The 20,529-nt window shown below is 38.8% G+C and overlaps 1 protein-coding gene across 6 annotated transcripts in view; it reads left to right on the top strand.

The window, feature by feature from the left end:
• Window positions 1-20,529, top strand: part of SPAG17 (sperm associated antigen 17) — a 252,618-nt gene that overhangs the window by 130,836 nt on the left and 101,253 nt on the right. For 5 of the 6 annotated variants that reach the window (XR_009734982.1, XM_061409692.1, XM_061409687.1 and 2 more), the window contains 6 exons: window positions 5,852-6,033; window positions 7,593-7,690; window positions 11,203-11,442; window positions 12,852-12,963; window positions 15,646-15,804; window positions 17,148-17,261. Coding sequence is in view for 5 of the 6 variants with exons in the window: in XM_061409692.1 (XP_061265676.1) it covers window positions 5,852-6,033; window positions 7,593-7,690; window positions 11,203-11,442; window positions 12,852-12,963; window positions 15,646-15,804; window positions 17,148-17,261 (905 nt within the window). In the remaining variant the exon portion in view is untranslated. The remainder of the gene's footprint in view (window positions 1-5,851; window positions 6,034-7,592; window positions 7,691-11,202; window positions 11,443-12,851; window positions 12,964-15,645; window positions 15,805-17,147; window positions 17,262-20,529) is intronic. The other variant, XM_061409681.1, reaches the window with a different exon arrangement.

The raw sequence follows: 20,529 nt of genomic DNA on the forward strand, positions 1-20,529 counted from the left end.
ATATCCCATGTTGTCTTTCTTCAACTTTTCTTTTAAGCTCTGGAATACATTTTTGAGTAATTATTTCAGGAAGTATCCCTGGGTGGCAAACTTCCTGAATCACTGTGTGCTGAAATGCTTCTTATTTTGTCATTTCATTTGAAATATACATATCTGTGTTCCGTTATCACAGATCAATAGTAAGCATTCTGGGTTTTGTTTAAAACTATTAAAAGTTTCTAAGAATAAGAGAGTATAATCTGATTTAAGGATTAAAAGGATCTTTCTAGTTGCTCTGTTAGGAATAGACTACAGGGACTCGAAGGTAAGAACAAGGAAACTTGTTGGAAGACTATGACAACAATCCTAGCAAAAGATGATAGTGACTTAGACCAGGATTCGGCAGTAAGCAGAGTGAGACGTGATACGATTTTGAATATATTTAAATATGTTTTAAAAAATCATTTGGATTTCCTGACAGTTGGAAGAAGAACTTGAGAAACAAGAGTAGTCAAGATAACTTCAGGGTATTTGACCTGTTCAACTCAACATGTTAACAAGTGTAGACTTACCACCAACTAACAGGCCAAGCAGGAATTCAAGAGACACCTGTAGTAACAGGCAAGTTTGGCCTTGGAGTACAAAATGAAGCAGGGCGAAGGCTAATAGAGTTTTACCAAGAGAATGCACTGGTCATAGCAAATACCCTCTTCTAACATCACAAGAGATGACTCTCTACATGGACATCACCAGATGGTCAATTACCGAAATCAGATGGACTATATTTTTTTACAGCCAAAGATAGAGAAGCTCTATACAGTCAGCAAAAACAAGACTGGGAGCTGACTGTGGCTCAGATCATGAACTCTTTATTGCCAAATTCAGACTTACATTGAAAAATGTAGGGAAAACCACTAGATCTTTCAGGAATGACCTAAATCAAATCCCTTATGATTATACAGTAGAAGTGACATGTAGATTTGAGGAATTAAATCTGACAGTGTGTCTGAAGAGCTATGGATGGAGGTTTGTGACATTGTAGAGGAGGTGGTGATCAAAAACCATCCACAAGAAAAAGAAAGGCAAAATGGTTGTCTGAGGAGCCCTTACAAATAGCTGAGAAAAGAGAATCAGAAGGCAAAGGAGGAAACGAAAGATATACTCACTTGAATGCAGAGTTCCAAAGAATAGCAAGGAGAGACGAGAAAGCCTTCCTCAGCGATCAATGCAAAGAAATAGAGGAAAACAATAGAATGGGAAAGACTAGCGATCTCCTCAAGAAAATTAGAGATACCAAGGGAGCATTTAATTCAAAGATGGGCATGATAAAAGGACAGAAACGGTATGGACCTAACAGAAGCAGAGGATATTAAGAAGAGGTGGCAAGAATACACAGAAGAACTATACAAAAAAGATGACCCAGATAACCACGATGGGATGATCACTCACCCAAAGCCAGACATCCTGGAATGCGAAGTCAAGTGGGCCTTAAGAAGCATCACTACTTGGACAAAGCTAGCGGAGGTGATGAAATTCCAGGTTAACTATTTCAAATCAGAAAAGATGATGCTGTTTAAGTGCTGCACTCATTATGCCTGCAAATTTGGACAACTCCACAGTGGCCACAGGAGTGGAAAAGGTCTGTTGTCATTCCAATCCCAAAGGTAATGCCAAAGAATGTTCAAACTACCACACAATTTGACTCATCTCACACACTACCAAAGTAATGCTCAAAATTCTCCAAGTGAGGATTCAACAGTATGTGAACTGAGAACTTCCAGATGTTCAAGCTGGATTTAGAAAAGGCAGAGGAACCAGAAATCAAATTGCCAACATCTATTGGATCATAGAAAAAGCAAGAGAATTACAGCAAAACATTTACTTCTGCTTTATTGACTATGCCAAACCTTTGACTGTGTGGATCACAACAAACTGTGGAAAATTCTTAAAGAGATGGGAATACCAGACCACCTGACCTGCCTCCTGAGAAATCTGTATGCAAGTCAAGAAGCAACAGTTAAAACAGAACATGGAACAACAGACTGGTTCCGAATTGGGAAAGGAGTACATCCAGGCTGTATATTGCCATCCTGCTTATTTAACTTATATGCAGAGTACATCATATGAAATGCCAGGCTGGATGAAGCACAAGCTGGAATCGATTGCCAGGAGAAATATAAATAACCTCACATATGCATATGACACCACCCTTATGGCAGAAACTGAAGAGGCACTGAAGAGCCTCTTGATGAAAGTGAAAGAGGAGAGTGAAAAAAAAAAAAAAAAACTTGTTTAAAACTCAGCATTCAAAAAACTAAGATCATGGCATCCAGTCCCATCACTTCATGGCATATCGATGGGGAAACAGTGGAAACAGTGACAGACTTTATTTTCTTGGGCTCCAAAGTCACTGCAGATGTTGACTGCAGCCATGAAATTAAAAGATGCTTGCCTCTTGGAAGAAAGTGAAATGAAATGAAGTCGCTCAGTTGTGTCTGACTCTCTGCGACCCTGTGCACTGTAGCCTACCAGGCTCCTCCATCCATGGGACTTTCCAGGCAAGAGTACTGGAGTGGGTTGCCATTTTCTTTCTCCAGTGGATCTTCCCAACCCAGGGATCAAACCTGGGTCTCCCACATTGTAGGCAGACACTTTACCGTCTGAGCCACCAGGGAAGTCTATGACCAACCTAGACTGCATATTAAAAAGCAAAGACATTACTTTGCTGACAAAAGTACATATAGTCAAAGCTATGGTTTTTTCCAGTAGTCATGTATGGATGGAGAGTTGGACCATAAAGAAAGCTGAGTGCCGAAGAATTGATGCTCTTGAACTGTGGTGTTGGAGAGGACTCTTGAGAGTCCCTTGAACTGCAAGATTAAGCCAGTCAGTCCTAAAGGAAATCAGTCCCGAATATTCACTGGAAGGACTGATGCTGAAGCTGAAATTCTAATACTTTGGCCACCTGATGTGAAGAACTGACTCATTAGAAAAGACCTGATGCTGGCAAAGATTGAAGGTGGGAGGAGAAGGGGACACAGAAGACGAGACGGTTGGATGGCATCACCAACTCAATGGACTTGAGTTTGAGCAAACTCTGGAAGATAGTGAGGACAGGGAGACCTGGCATGCTGCAGTCCTTGGGGTTGCAAAGATTTGGACATGACTGAGCAACTGAAGAACAATAACATTACTAAATCCCAGTAAGCAGTAAGACACTGTGAGTTCAGTTCAGTTCAGTTCAGTCACTCAGTCGTGTCCAACTCTTTGCAACCCCATGGAATGCAGCATGCCAGGCTTCCCTGTCCATCACCAACTCCCGGAGTTTACTCAAACTTATGTACATTGAGTCAGTGATGCCATCCAACCATCTCATCCTCTGCCGTCCCCTTCTCCTCCCACCTTCAATCTTTCTTAGCATCAGGTCTTTTCAAATGAGTCAGTTCTTCACATGAGGTGGCCAAAGTATTGGAGTTTCAGCTTCAGCATCTGTCCTTCCAATGAATATTCAGGACTAATTTCCTTTAGGATGGACTGGTTAGATATCCTTGCAGTCCACGGGACTCTCAAGAGCCTTCTTCAACCCCACAGTTCAGAAACATCAGTTCTTCGGCGCTCAGATTTCTTTATAGTCCAACTCTCACATCCATAGATGACGACTGGAAAAACCATAGCTTTGACTAGATGGACCTTTGTTGGTAAGCATCTTTTAATTTCATGGCTGCAGTCAGCATCTGCAGTGATTTTGGAGCCCAAAAAGATTAAGTCTGTCACTGGTTCCATTGTTTCTCCATCTATTTGCCATTAAATGATGGGACCAGATTCCATGATCATAGGTTTCTGAATGTTGAATTTTAAGCCAACTTTTTCACTCTCCCCTTTCACTTTCTTTCTGCCACAAGTGTGGTGTCATCTGCATATCTGAGGTTATTAATATTTCTCCTGGCAGTCTTGATTCCAGCTTGTGCTTCATCCAGCCTGGCATTTTGTATGATGTACTCTGCATATAAGTTAAATAAGCAGGGTGACAATATACAACCTTGACATACTCCTTTCCTGATTTGGAACCAGTCTGTTGTTCCATGTTCTGTTTTAACTGTTGTTTCTTGACCTGCGTATAGATTTCTCAGGAGGCAGGTCAGGTGGTCTGGTATTCCCATCTCTTTAAGAATTTTCTACAGTTTGCTGTGATCCACACAGTCAAAGGTTTTGGCATAGTTCATAAAGCAGAAGTAGATGTTTTTCTGGAACTCTCTTGCTTTTTCGATGATCCAGCAGATGCTGGCAATTTGATCTCTGGTTCCTCTGCCTTTTCTAAAACCAGCTTGAACATCTGGAAGTTCACGGTTCACATACTGATGAAGCCTCGCTTGGAGAATTTTGAGCATTACTTTACTAGTGTGTGAGATGAGTGCAATTGTGCAGTAGTTTGAGCATTCTTTGGCATTGCCTTTCTTTGGTATTGGAATGAAAACTGACCTCTTCCAGGTCAGTAAGATGCTGACATATACATAAATGCACAAGCAGCTTAGGTTGTAGTATTTAGGATGAGGGTATTCACAAGCCTGATAAGTTTATAGCAAGACTACAATGTTTCAACTAATCCAGTGAGTCAGTTAGTTGGTGGTCAATTCAGATGGTACCTATTGTGCTATAAAATTGCCCTATAAAGACATTTTACCATATTACTCTGCAATTAACAGTGCTAAGAATGACTGTTTCTCCAAACTGTCATCAACTTTTGGTATTATCAAGCATTAATCTTTGATTTGGAGGGAAATATCTAATTTTTAATTTTGTAGGTCTTTAATCATGAAGGAAGTTGAAGATTTTTCATATCTTCATTGAATATTTATAAATGACTACTTTGTACAAAATATATTATAGCATATATCTCTATATTATGTTTGTTACATGGGCAGTTTCTGTTCAGTTCAGTTCAGTCACTAAGTCGTGTCCGACTCTTTGCAACCCCATGAATCGCAGCACGCCAGGCCTCCCTGTCCATCACCAACTCCCAGAGTTCACTGAGACTCACGTCCATCGAGTCAGTGATGCCATCCAGCCATCTCATCCTCTGTCGTCCCCTTCTCCTCCTGCCCCCAATCCCTCCCAGCATCAGTCTTTTCCAGTGAGTCAACTCTTCTCATGAGGTGGCCAAAGTACTGGAGTTTCAGCTTTAGCATCATTCCTTCCAATGAACACCCAGGACTGATCTCCTTTCCAATAGACTGGTTGGATCTCCTTGCAGTCCAAGGGACTCTCAAGAGTCTTCTCCAACACCACAGTTCAAAAGCATCAATTCTTTGGTGCTCAGCTTTTTTCATAGTCCAACTCTCACATCCATACATGACCACAGGAAAAACCATAGCCTTGACTAGACACACCTTTGTTGGCAAAGTAATGTCTCTTCTTTTTAATATGCTATCTAGGTTGGTCATAACTTTCCTTCCAAGGAGTAAGCGTCTTTTAATTTCATGGCTGCAGTCACCATCTGCAGTGATTTTGGAGCCCCAAAAGTAAAGTCTGACATTGTTTCCACTGTTTCCCCATCTATTTCCCATGAAGTGGCAGTTTAGAATCAGTTAATTTTTGAAAAGTTCATTTGCACAATCAGTATCTTATGCACTTGTTGACTTTGAAGTGAAGTGTCAGTTGCTCAGTCATGTCGGACTCTTTGTGACCCAGTGGACTGTAGCCTACCAGGCTTCTCTGTCAATGGGATTCTCCAGGAAAGAATACAGGCGTGGATCACCATTCCCTTTTCCAGACTCAGGGATTGAAGCCGGGTCTCCTGAATTACAGGCAAATTGTTTACCATGTGAGCTGCCTATTAACTCAGGTGTCACCTGCTGATCTTTTCCTTTTTTAGAAATTATTTGGAATTTGTTGCAAAATCCATTCAAGATTGGATCATAAAAGAAGAAGCTATATATCAGGAAACTAAAATGTCTGATGAAATCAATAAAGCCAAATATGAGCTGGAAATAAAATCTTCTGTTGCTACCAAAGTTTCCTCTACTAGCAAAATTTATTCTATTAAAAAATCTAAAAGTAAGTAACCAATTTAACTTATATGTAAAATCCCAAGACATTCTGCTGTTTACTAATTATATCAAGTCTGTAACTATTTCAGGATTAAAGAGTTGTCCACAACATTTCTGTGACTCTTCACTTTCCCTATAAAATAGAATAGCTGCTTCCTAAATATGATGAGAATATTTGTATTATATTGATTTGATACTTGTCTTATATTGACCCCACTTCCTGCCAGATTTGAAAGAGTCAATCTGTTGAGATTAAATGTGATGTTAGGGAAATGCCACATGTCTTTATTTTGGTGGGCTTGATAGGTTCGCCTATCTACGTTTTGTTGGCAATATATGAAGTAAATTCAGAGACAGTATGTCTCTGTAAGAATAATTATGGCTTCCAAAGTGAGAATAAAACAAGACCTTCCTTATAAGAGTAAACAGAAGAGTCCCGAGACTAGCTGGGGGGGTTAGAATAACAAATGAAGGGAAAATGAATTTTGGGGGGCCTGTGACATGGATTAGATGGGATGTTGCATCAATATACAGTTTTGGTTTTGTTATTTTCATGGTGTTGATGCTGTCAAGCAGAGAGAAGAAGGTGACGAAAAGAAAAAGGACACTTGATCAATGAATGAAATGTTGATGTAATTCATCTGGAAAATAAAGATATTTTACTGGGTTCAGACAAAGGGAATGAACTCTGTGTAATTACTATTCATTATTTCTGGTAACTAAGTTGAGAGTGATTTCCTATAAAGAAGCAAAACTATATAATTTCCTAAGTTTTTGCAACCTCTATAAAGTACCAGAGGAATTTGTGCTTGGCTTGATTCTAAGATAAAACTTGGCAAACCAAGTCAACGATTCACCTTTCACCAAAATGGTTCCATAATCTGTCCATCAGTTCGGCCTTCCTCCAGGCGGGGCAGCACAGGACAGCACCAAGTAATTCGAATACTCGATGGGACTATATAAGACAGGTAGGGCTGCCCTTACAGTTGTATCCAGGTCATGCTTATCTGCTAGTACCAAGGACTGTGGGTTGACTGCCTTTTCTTTATTCTGCTTCTGAGCAGAACCGAAAGCTCAACAATTATCTGGGTGTCTGTGGACCAAATTCAGAAAATGGTCGATTTGAAATCAGAGTTGGAATGCACCTGGTAGGTATTACATTCTGTTTGAGGCCTCTCAAGTCAGGACAGATGTAAATCTTCACCACAAAATAACTGTAATGGCAAGAGGAGGTCTTCAGTATGGAAGGAAAAGATAAATTTGTCCTGTGTGGTTTTAAGGGGTTAAATTAGGATTAATTAGATTAAAACTCTAGTGAAAGTCCAGCTCAATAAAAGCTTCAGAATCTCAACACATTGAGAATGGAATGTACTGCCTCCACTGATGGCGAGTCGTTCATCCCTAAAAGATTTCATTTCTACTTCAGATGTCCACTCTAGAGATGACAAAAAAAAAAAAAAAGAGAATTCAGATATGAGTGAATAGGGCTCTCCTACAACTCAGATGTTTGGTCCTTCTATGAAAATTGAGAGTTTTACCAAGAAGTTTAATTTTCTCTGGTTATAGGTAACAAAGGAATGAGCAAGACAGAAATATCAGATCAAGAAAAAGACAAAGAAAAAGAGAAGGAAAAGATTAATTTTATTTTAGAAGGCTCTCTCAAGGTAATCCAAAGAAAGAAATATGACATTGACAAATTATAGGTTCAAAATTATTTTTTTCTAGAGCATTTGTGTAAGTATCACAGGAAATGATCTTTTTGCTAAACTCTCAGATAATTGAATCTTCAAGGAAATAACAGTCTCTCCACCAAGCTCACTCCTCCACCAGATGATAAACCTTTAGGGAACTCTGCCAAAATCCAGGGCAGTGCCCCTTGTTCATAGTTGGTATTATTGCTGCTTCTGTGGCAGTGGTTTGTTTTTGTTTGCATTTTTATTGGGATTTTTAATCACAAAAGTAATACATGCTTTTACAAGAAATCTTAACCTGGCTGGCCTAAGCTCCTGAAATCAGAAACAGTAAAAGTTTGGTTTGTTCTATGCTCATACAAGCATGCATGCACAAATGTAAAGAAAGTTTTCATGTTTGGTTTTGGTTTAGGTTTGATATATATATTTATATTTTTTTAACTCTGCCAGATACTTTTTTCTCTTATCAATACATCCTGAATATCACTTCCAGACAGTATCGAGAGATCTAACTTATCTTCATAGCGTTATATTAGTGTATGATTTGGATGTACCTTAATTTATAAAACAATTTCCTTATTAATAAATGCCAATTTTTTATATACAGAAACACTCAACTTTTATCTGGTCAAATCAATCATTTTTGGCCAAAATTTAGGAGACACTGCCAGATTTTGGCAAGGATGTGAAGTAAAGCAAACTCTCCTATACTGCTGAAGTATAAGTTGGTACTTTCACTTTGGAAAATTGGGCATAACTACTAAAGTTAGGCATACTATTTCTCTTGAACCTAATAATTTCACTCCTAAGTACATACCTGATATACTTATGCATGCACGGGTGCACCAAGACATACGGACACAATTGTTCTTGCAGTGTTGTTTTTAACTCTCCCAAACTGGAAACAATTCAAATATCCATCAATAGAAAGTCTAGAATGGTTTACTCATGTGATGAAATACTATGCAGCTCTGGAAATGGCCTATAGCTTACAGAAGTATGTATGAATCTCACAAACATCATAGTAAGAAAAAGAGAAAGTTAAAAGACTATATATTGATACATTATATAAGATTTCACTTATAGAAATTTTTAAATGGCAAAGCTTAAAGCTAATGTATTAAAAACTAGGATGATGGTTGCCTTTGGGGCAGTCCAAGTGGGTAGTAGTTGAGGAGAATGAAGGGGGCTTCTGGGGAGCTAGAGATCATCTATTGCTTGACCTGGTGGTACTTTTACAGGAGTGCTTACATACATGCATCAGGCGCTCTGTCATGTCTGACTCTTTGTGACCCCATGGACTGTAGCCTGCCAGGCTCCTCTGTCCATGGAATTTTTCAGGCAAGAATACTGGAGTGGGTTGCCATTTTCATCCTCCAGGAGATCTTTCTGACCCAGGGATCAAAACTGCATCTTCTCCTGCACTGCAGGCAGATTCTTTACCTGCTAAGCCATCAGGGAAGCCCACAGTAGTGCTTCGGTTCAGTTCAATTCAGTTCAGTCGCTCAGTCGTGTCCAACTCTTTGCGACCCCATGAATAGCAGCACACCAGGCCTCCCTGTCCATCACCAACTCCTGGAGTTCCCTGAGACTCACGTCCATCGAGTCAGTGATGCCATCCAGCCATCTTATCCTCTATCCTCCCCTTCTCCTCCTGCCCCCAATCCCTCCCAGCATCAGAGTCTTTTCCAATGAGTCAACTCTTCGTATGAGGTGGCCAAAGTACTGGAGTTTCAGCTTTAGCATCATTCCTTCTTGGTGGTAATTCATTCAGATGTTCACTTAGGATTTGTGCTCTTTTTGAATGTATGGTGCTGCTGCTGCTGTGTCACTTCAATGTATGCTATAGCTTATCAAAAAAAAAAAGTTTTTTAAATATCTGTCATTTTTAAAAATGTTTTTAGGACTTCTATGCTTTTGATTCCATCAGGTTGATTCTACCCTGAGTTTATGTTAATTTTCATGCACTCTCTTAGAATATTTTCATAGATATGCTTTTCATATTCAGAGATCATTAGAAATGATCTGAAATACGTTTTTGTAGTGTAATGTAAGTGTCTTAATTTTTCTTTGCCCAGATGGACTGTCATTTCACTAGTACCATTTGATTAAATGTAATATTAATGCCCACCTCTTAAACTGAATTGGAATGTTGATATGTCACATATTAGGTACCCATTTTTAAATCTATTTTTTAAAATCCCTATAAAATGATAAAAGACATATTCTAAGCTCTTCTGAACACTGGAGTGTTTAGTGTTTGTGTCCTTTGAAATTCATATGCTGAAAATCTAATCACAATGTGAAGGTATTTTTATCCATTTTTGAAGGCTGGATTCTGTTTCAGTCACCCACTTATTTATTCCTATTCAAGTACCATACTATTTGAATTACATTAGCTTTGTGGTAAGCTTATACATGGGGTAGGCAGGAATTGATTTCCCCATCTCCATCAGTGTGCAGTTACCCTCAAAATGTTGTTGGTTAATATTGGAGAGCCTCCCTGGCTTCTTGGTATTAATGGTAAAGATAAATTACATGGCAAAATATATGTTTGCTGCTTATACTACATTTTAAAGTACCTGTTGGTATTGAAACTAATATCTCTTGGGGCTTTTTCCTTTATTTAGGAGATACATTGAATTATGGGGATTGATTTAACAGTATGAATAACCTTTGCATTTCTAAAACAAACTTCCCTTCAGCTTTTCCTAAAGTTTAGTCCTTATCCTACAAAACCACATATGCCATAATTGCTTAAATATCTCTGGAAGAGGAGAGAGTTAAAATATGTATGTTTTTGTTCCATCCTAACTGATCTTTGGCAGTAGAACCTAGGAATTTTAATTTTTAGTAAGCTCCTGGGTCCATCTTTATGTACATTATTGATGAAAATTATAACACCAGCTATTCATGGCATATTATTATTTTAATAAATAACTAGATTTGACCTGATAGTATTTTATCTAAAATTTTTGTGTCTAAGATGATTGAAATTATAGGCTTTTATATTGTTTTTAGCACGCATCACTATTAAGGTTATGTTGGCTTTTTAAATTTAGTTGATACACAGTATTATATGTTATATTACAATGATGATTTAATACCTTATCATTTTTGAAATACATTATGTTAGGAATGTTTCTTTGAACATCTAGTCTATCATATTGCCGGTTATTTAGAACCTAAATTGGGGATTTGACTCATGTGGAAAATATAGGAGGCAGGGAAACCAGCTAAGAGGCTGATGCAGTAGTTCAGGTTAAAGATAAAAAGAAACCTGAAGTTAAAGAAAAAGCTGCAACAGAGGTGAGTGAAGAAGCTGCAGTGAGAGAATCAAGGATTGTATGACAGTCTCTAGTTCAGTATTTTGATCCATCAGAGACATAGCTTATAAAAATTCACGTAAAATGGTCTCCAAAGTGAACCTGAATGGGATCAAATTTGTTTCAAAATCCTGTTAAATGTTTTAAATGTGTTTACAGGCCTGGAAAGAAGAACAAGATCGGTTAGCTGAAGAGGAACGCTTAAAGGAAGAAAAAAAAGCAGAAAAGAAGAGTAAGGAGGCTGTTAAAAAGAAAGGCAAGGAAAAAGTAGAAAAAGAAGATAGTAAGATTTTCAAGAAAAAATCTTTTATAAAGGAGAAATTGAAAGAAGAGCAAATGAAGATCCCGGAAGTAACAGAGGAGCCCCTCCAGGAACCAGAACCTGAGAGAGTTTACCCGGTAGAATCAATTTTCTAAAAAGCCCCTTTGGGTTATTCCTAATTGTTTGGGGGAAAACTCGGCTTCGGTGGAAACAAGGTTTTCAGTCTCCACTGCCGTCAGAGAGGCCCTGGGGTTTCTGCCAGTTTGGGTGATCTCACACCTGCAATCCACCCTCTGATACCTGGAACCTTCCTTGCAGCCAAACTGGCAAGACAGCAACACCCTCAGGCCAGTTTTTCTTGAGTGCCATGAAGCTAGTTTTCTAGATGGAATTTTGGCACAAAAGCATTCATTTAGGTATATGTAAATAAGCAACTGTGATAGGTCAAAATGTTACCAAACTGAGCTTGGGTCCACTTACCCACACACAGTAAAGCCAAGCTACTGACAGCGGGTTGTTGTGAAGGAAAGTGCAGCATTTATCGCAGGGTGCCAAGCAGAGAGTCCTGGACTCAAAGTAGCTGACTCCCCAGTGGGTTTCAGGAAAGCAGATATAAAGGTCAAGTGAGGGAGGGGAGTCCCAGGCTACATGATCAGCTGTGCACAATTCTCTAGTTGATGGCGAGGTAATAGGTCTTAGGGGTAACAGAGTCACAGGGATTAACATTATCAATCCTTAGATATCAATAGGTCTGGGGGCTACTGTGCTTATTGTCATCAAGTCATTAATTTCTTCCATTTAGTGGGAGTTTTAGCATCTATAAAACAACTCAGGAAATGTGCATGAGATACTATTATCTAGGTACTAAGAGGAGATAAAGCAGAGGATTTGAGGGAGGCAGTCTGTCCTGCGAAGGCCTCATAGGGTCCTGAGCACACAGAGGTTGGTTTTATCTGACTTAGATGACTGGACTTGCTGGGGGCATTGGGTTGTCTCTCTGTAGGCACCCACATTTCTTGCCTATAGCTTTTACCTTTCCCAGTCTCTCCCTCAAGCAGTTTTATGAGAAAAACATAATGGGCAAAAATGAGGGGAAAAGTAATAGTCCTCATCCTTTCTAGTTACTACTCTGAGCCAGTTGTTCTCAAGCTTTAGTATGTAATCAGTGTCACTTGGAGCTATATTAGCCACAAAGTTGGAAAAGTCTTTAACACATGACCTTCTAAAGTGTAAAGTTAAAAAAAAAAAGTGTAAAGTTATTAATATTCCTCAATATATCAGTTCACATTAAACAGAAAGTTAATAGCCAATGAAAGAAATTGGTTTCTCTTCCTATGGTATTATGAAGATAACCCAATGAACAGAGTTTAAAATCATGAGATAAAGAGGCCAAAGATAAGATGGACACTGGCCTCTGAGTCTAAAAAGTAATAGACAAATCCTTTAGCAAAAATAAGGCTTATGGCAACTTGAAGTGGCTCACACAGATGACCTAATCTTTGTCAATGGCCATTCCACATTCAAAGCATGATGTTTTCTCTTCTAGTTTCATGGATACAACATGGGAGAAATACCCGTGCAAATCTCAGGAACAAATTATTATCTGTATCCTTCTGATGGAGGGCAAATTGAAGTAGAAAAGACAACATTTGAAAAAGGTACCATTTGACAGCAGCTGGTTAATGGCTTGGAAGATATTAGCCCATTTCAGATCACCGTGGGGGCTTCTCCTCCTGACTGTTATGGGTGAGAGTAGTGATGTGCCCCCAGTAGCTCATATACGCACCACGTTTGCCACCTTCAGACTTCACTCTTTTCTGTTATAATAGCCTCTGCAAGGCACAGGCCACCTCGAGGTTAGCTGGACATACTAAGACAAACGTTCCATGATATGAAAATATTGCTATAGGATTGGAAAATAATAGTAACTGCAATAAACTAATCATTACTTAATAATGTTAATTACAACAGACAGTGTTATCTCAGAAACCAAGCACATACTGTAAATTTAGAGCCAATTCCTGGTTTGGTCTTCTGGAGCACAGAGCTTGGGGCCCTGCCTCTGATATCCAGTTATTTTAGATATAGAGTAATTGCCTCTGTATTCAGAAGTCATTAGGTGAGAGGGGATCTTGCAGAATGAATTGAGGCAGACCTACATTGTTCCCCGCAAGGGAAGAGCAGATCTGGGCTCTAGGAAACTTATCAAGGATATCTCGTAGAGCTTCTCTTTTTACTGTGCTTTAAAGATTTCTTAGGGTGGGTTTGAGGACCTGGGCTTTATTTAAACAACTTATCATCTTGTAGGGAGCAATGGTTGCTGAGAGCTGGGAAGACTCAGTGGGAGGGAATGTGAGAAGGATCCTGTTTAATGTCCACAAGATTATGCAACCCAACAAGGGCCACCAAGGCTGCTCCCACCCACGCTCTGCCTGTGACACCAGCCACCCCTTCTCACCTCCTACCCTTCCTCCACCTGCCATCCCTCTCTTAGTTTTCCTTCCTCCCTCCCTTCCTTGTCATCAAATGACCATAATTTAATGAGGAAATTATTACAAGAGTGAGAATGCTACTCCCTATGTGGAATCATGGCTCAAGCATCATTAGGTAGTAATTGCCACATCAAACAAAAGATCATACTAATGATTTTTTTTAAATTTTATTTTTAAACTTTACATAATTGTATTAGTTTTGCCAAATATCAAAATGAATCCATCACAGGTATACATGTGCTCCCCATCCTGTACGATTTTTAAAATAAAAAGGCCTGCAAGTTATTCAAATTATTTAAAGAATGGTTTTGATACAACTTCTATCAAATGCCAGACTTTTTACTATATAAAATTTGTTTATTTAAAACATGAAAGGGATTTGTATTATAGATGTTGTTTAGTTGCTAAGTCATTTCCAACTCCTGCGACCCCATGGGTTGTAGCCGACCAGGCTCCTCATTTCCCAAGCAATAATACTAGAACGGGTTGCTATTTCCTTCTCTCATTAATAGATTGATATACATATGTATTTATATTACCATATGTTTCAGTATTTAGTATTTTGAATATCATCCCTAGGTGTAGAGTATAATTAGTGATAAAGATGAAACTCAGAATCACATAACTGAGAAGAGCACTAGACTCTAGTTTTATAATGTTATGTTCTGTTTTCAGTAACTGTTCTTCACTCATCAATATTTTCATATGCATATAATGTATGGAGAAATGTGAAAGTGGGCTTCCCTGACAGCTCAGTTAGTAAAGAATCCTTCTGCAATGCAGGAGACCCTGGTTCAATTCCTGGGTTGGGAAGATCTGCTGGAGAAGGGATAGGCTACCCACTCCAGTATTCTTGGGCTTCCCTTGTGGCTCAGCTGGTAAAGAATCTGCCTGCAATGCGGGAGACCTGAGTTCAATCCCTGGGAGAAGGGATAGGCTATCCTTTCCAGTATTCTGTCCTGGAGAATTCCATGGACTGTTTAATGTATATAAGTTTCAGATAGTTCATATGCTATCTGAAAGTATACTATTTTCATCTTCATCCTATCAACTTTGAAAGATGATCATTCAATGAAAGTTGAAAAGCCTTGAAAAGCCTGGGTGAAAAAAAAAGAAAAAAGCTGAAAGAGGAAAGAAAGAATGAGTCAAGACACTGGAAGAAAGAATATGTTTGGGAAATTCTTCAGAGGGTAAAGCGTCTGCCTGCAATGCAGGTAGACCTGGGTTCGATTCCTGGGTCAGGAAGATCCTCTGAAGAAGGAAATGGCAACCCACTCTAGTACCTTTGCCTGGAAAATCCCATGGACAGAGGAGCCCTGTAGGCTACAGTCCATGGGGTCTCAAAGAGTCAGACACAACTGAGTGATTTCACTTTCACTATGTGATCTTAATAACAACTATTGTAACTAACATTCATGCAGTTCTTTGTAAACTGCAAAATCTTTTCACATTAACCCTGGCATGTGATTGATCATAAAGTTGAGTATAGATGAGGAGCCTGGCGGGCTACAGTCCATAGGGTTGCAAAGAGTCAGACATGACTGAAGAGCGACTTAGCACACACATAACCTTAGCTCAGCCAATGTATTCTCCCTTCTGTAATTTGATTTTAGGTGTGAGCAGAAAATCTGAAAACATTTCCCTGATCCACCTGCTATTTCTTCCTGGAATCCTACCATTACTTTATTCCTTTAGGTATCTTTTTATAAAAATGGCGACATCCCTAGGTATTTCCAGCCCTGGCTTACATTCTATTATGTAAATTGGCTGCATTATTTTGAGGTTTTATTACAGAGTTTAATGGGGCATCACCATCAGCCCACTTTCTATCCCATGATTCTTCCCCAGGTCCAACATTTATCAAAGTGAAAGTGAAAAAGGACAAGCACAATTTTTTAATTCACTTAAGAGACCCTAGGAAAATTGTGGAAAAGGAGGAAAAAGAAGGGGATTATCTTTCAGAAGATGAGAAAGAAGAGAGAGAAAGAGAGCAAAACTTTGAAGCAGGTAAACAGCTTCGTCTTTGTGGCAGTGTATCAGTACTTCAATAGGTCAACCGCATCCATCTAGCAGAAACACAGGTATCCCCAGCAGGTAGCATGTGTGATTTTTCCAGATGATAACTGAAGTTTTGCTATCTTCTGTATATACATTTTCCATAATATAATGTGTGTTATAATACATAACTGATCTATCGTGGGCTGCTTCCTTGGTTTTGCCTCCTCTGGGAACCCAGCTTTTGATTCCAGCTGACATGCAGGCTACCTCGCCTGGCTATGTTTATGCAGTAACACTGAGTTTGCAGTATCCATCCTGGCCTGAATTTTATTTTATGCACTATACCATGTGCAGTCTCTAGGAGTCAGGTCCTCATTAATCAACTCCTACTTGAAGGTTTGGCTTCTCTTCAATGTTGATTGCAAATGATGGAGTTTTTATCTGTGCTCTTACCACTTCGTTCTCCCTGTAGTCTCAGGTTTCTCAAGTTGCAAGGACAAGAAAAAAATCCTAAATTTGAACATGAGCATCTCTACCTGCTTGTAGGTGAGAGTTCCAAATGGATGTCCATTAATCATACACCATGAAACTTCCTAATTACACCATTTAACGTCTCCAGGCACCTTTGACTGGAGAAATCAATTGCTTCTCACCCAGTGTGGGTTATACCTGCAAACGAAAATGAGTTAATTAATAAAATGCTTTAAACACAAGTTAATAATAAGTAATAAGATCAGTAACTAAATCTTGCTAACAAATTTAGTTATGGTCTCAGTACTTTCTAAATTCAAGGTAAGAATACAGTGTTTGACAAGTATGAATGTACCCAAGAACATTTTAGTTTTAAAAATAAAGAAATTTTAATGGCTTTCCTGTGTTTTGCCAGATATAAAAATACATGGTTTAGTATAAAAATTAGGAAATATAGGAATATTTTTAAAAGATGACAGTTGCCCATAAGTCTACCTACCACCCTAGAAGTAACCACTATTCACAGTATGTTTCTTTCTTTCTTTATCATGATGTGAAAGTGAAAGTCGCTCAGTCGTGTCCGACTCTGCGACTCCATGGACTCTACAATCCGTGGAATTCTCCAGGCCAGAATACTGGAGTGGGTAGCCTTTCCCTTCTCCAAGGAATAATGAGCAGTTTCCTATTCATTAAATATCCTCTACAAACAATTTTTCAATGATTTCATAATAATTCATTGGTGTATATTTATATATATATCATAATTTACTTAATCATATCCTTGTTTTAAACATATTTAGATGATTTCCACTTCTCACTGAATTTTGCTTACTTTTTTTTTGATAAAACAGAAATGTCCTTGATTCAATTTTATCTTTTAGAAGGATCAAATGCAGAGAATAAAGCTGTCAGCAAGTTTGGATCTTTTTCTGCCACCTTGGAAAATGGAATCTGCCTTTCAATAAGTTACTATGGATCAAGTGGATCAGCACCAGGTGAATTAAACACAACAGAAAGGATAAATGTCCCGTGACCAAGGGCAGCTGCCCATCCTCCATCTGCTCACTTGTTGATAAACATGGTCTGATTTAATGCCCCTCATTTCCTGAGCAGTGGGAGTATTTGTGTGTGTACATATATATGTGTATGTACACATGTCTGTACACATATAATCTTTCACACATAGAAAATAACAGTGGTTTGGCATTTTAAACAGCATTGATCATACGTATAATCTCCCATATAACCACATATACATACATATAAGTTATCTTTGTGAACTAGCCCATGAAAATCAGTCTGTTAGGTGGTGACAAAACCAGCATGATTGGCTGAGGAATCCTCTTGATTTTCTTCAGAATAATATTTCTCTGAATCCTGTGTTTGTGGAACTTCTCACTGTGCCTCAGAACATTAGTCTTAAAGGAGCCATTCACTAAACATCTTGAAGGATTTATTTACCCTTCTCTCAATAAACAAATTCTCCAACTGGAAGCTATTTCCTTACAAACCACAAAATAACCTGTCACTTTACCAAGTACCAATTAGGAGAACTTGTGGGTTCTCAGGCATTTTATAGGGATCTATCCACAAGATGTTAAAAAAAAAAAAAAGCTTTATAAAATGAAAAGGTAATCCTGATGCTGTGCTTCCTTACCCTATGTGGGAATCTCTGTGATCAGTTATCTGCCTGACCATGTAGATCCATTTCTCTAGAGACAGGATTCCTATGGATCATTAATCCACGTTTCTTACCTTTAGTCCCTTAGTGAATTAAATTTGTTAGTATTTTTGCTTTTGTTTGGGTTTTGACCTTGAACTTTGCATTTTGATTTATTTTTAATCCATTTGGAGAAGTCATTTGGTGCCTAACAAATTATGTATTAAAATCCATGATTACATACAATCACTAATCACACCCCTTCTGAACAAGGTTATCAATTTTTTACATTAAGATATTTACATTCTACTCTCTATCAACTATACTGCTGCTATTTCTTAAGTTATTTCCTTATTCTCAATGAATCCTTAAATTCATATGTAATCTTTCCATTTAATACAGATGTTCCTCATTTTAGGTTATAGATATTGCATTTGAAAATGTTTATAGAGTAGATAAGAAGTATTGTTTTAGTTTCTGTATATTTTTAAAAAGTTGAAGGCATGGGTCTTTGTAAAAAATAAATTCCTTAAGGATGTATACAATATTAATATTTAAGAACATTTATCTACTAATGGCTAAACAAATTTTCAACTCAAGTCTCCCATCTTAATTCAATATACACAGCTCTCTGGAGCTTATTCATTTTGCTTAAATGAAATTTTATGCCCACTGATGATGATACTACTTTATGCTTCCAATTCCCTTCTCTCCCCAGGCCCTGGCAACCACCATTCTACTCTTCAATTCTGTGAATTCAGCTATTTTAGATACTCACATAAATGAAATCAGGCAGTGTTTGTCTTTTTGTGACTGGCTAGGGCTTCCCTGATAGCTCAGTTGGTAAAGAATCCACCTGCAATGCAGGAGACCCTGGTTGATTCCTGGGTTCGGAAGATCCCCTAGAGAAGGGATAGGTTACCCACTCCAGTATTCCTGGACTTCCCTTGTGGCTAAGCTGGTAAAAAAAAAAAATCAACCCACAATTCAGGAAACCTGGGTTCGATCCCTGGGTTGGGAAGATCCCCTGGAGACGGGAAAGGCTACCCACTCCAGTATTCTGGCCTAGAGAATTCCATGGACTGTATAGTCCATGGGGTCGCAAAGAGTCAGACACGACTGAGTGACTTTCACTTTATGTCACTTAGCATAATGTGCTCAAGGATCATCCACAGTGTTGCACGTTACCGAATGTCCTTCTTTTTAAAGACTGAATGGTGTTCCATTGTAAGTACACATCACACTCGAACCATTCATCTGTCAATGGGCCTTTTGTATTATCTCCACAACTGGGCTCCCCTATGCTTTTTGTGCCTTTCAGTTCCTTGATGATCCATGTTATCTCTTATTGCCCATGCTGTGCCCCTTGCTCAGAACTCTTCCTCTTGCCATATATACCACCACTTTCAACAGTGAACTTCCTCCCATGCTTCAGGACTCAGTTTACAGGTTACTTGCTCTAAGAAATGCTTCACTCATGTGAACTGAGTCTTTGGAGGTGAGTGGAACTTGCTTAGGCAAAGAATCAAAGGAAGGGAATTCTATACCAGGAGCAGCATATGCAAAATCTTAGTAATATAAAAGTGTGGCACATTTGTAGAAAAACAATTGCACAGTATAGTCAGGCCTCCATATCCCATATCCATGGGTTCTGTATTCATAGATTTGACCAACCTCAGGTTTAAAATATTCTTTTAAAAAATTCAAGAAAATTTCAAAGAGCAAAACTTTGCTCCCAAATTGGCCATATGCCGAGCACTGTGCTGAAGTCAGGTGAATGATGGGATGTGTAGGCCCTCCCTACTGTGACCTCCCACCATATCACAGATCCACAGTCTCTCCAGTGCTCATTGTGTGAGCATTGTTCTTCTGGCATTTTGCTTGTTTGCTACACATGTTATGTGTGTATGCTTGGTTTCTGTGACAAATAGTTCCCAGTAGCAATTAAGTGGTCAAAGCAATCCCACAAAGGCCAAGAGGGGGCACAAAATGCTATCTCTCAACAATAAAATATAAACCTTTAGATTTTTTTTTCTTTAATTTTATTTTATTTTTAAACTTTACAATATTGTATTAGTTTTGCCAAACATCAAAATGAATCCGCCACAGGTATACCCGTGCTCCCCATCCTGAACCCTCCTCCCTCCTCCCTCCCCATACCCTCCCTCTGGGTCGTCCCAGTGCACCAGCCCCAAGCATCCAGTATCGTGCATCGAACATGGACTGGCAACTCGTTTCATACATGATATTCTACATGTTTCAATGCCATTCTCCCAAATCTCCCCACCCTCTCCCTCTCCCTCTTCGACAGAGTCCATAAGACTGTTCTATACATCAGTGTCTCTTTTGCTGTCTCGTACACAGGGTTATTGTTACCATCTTTCTAAATTCCATATATATGTGTTAGTATACTGTATTGGTGTTTTTCTTTTTGGCTTACTTCACTCTGTATAATAGGCCCCAGTTTCATCCACCTCATTAGAACTGATTCAAATGTATTCTTTTTAATGGCTGAGTAATACTCCATTGTGTATATGTACCACCGCTTTCTTATCCATTCATCTGCTGATGGGCATCTAGGTTGCTTCCATGTCCTGGCTATT

This window comes from Bos javanicus, chromosome 3, assembly GCF_032452875.1.
Source record: "Bos javanicus breed banteng chromosome 3, ARS-OSU_banteng_1.0, whole genome shotgun sequence".
Taxonomy (NCBI): Eukaryota; Metazoa; Chordata; class Mammalia; order Artiodactyla; family Bovidae; genus Bos; species Bos javanicus.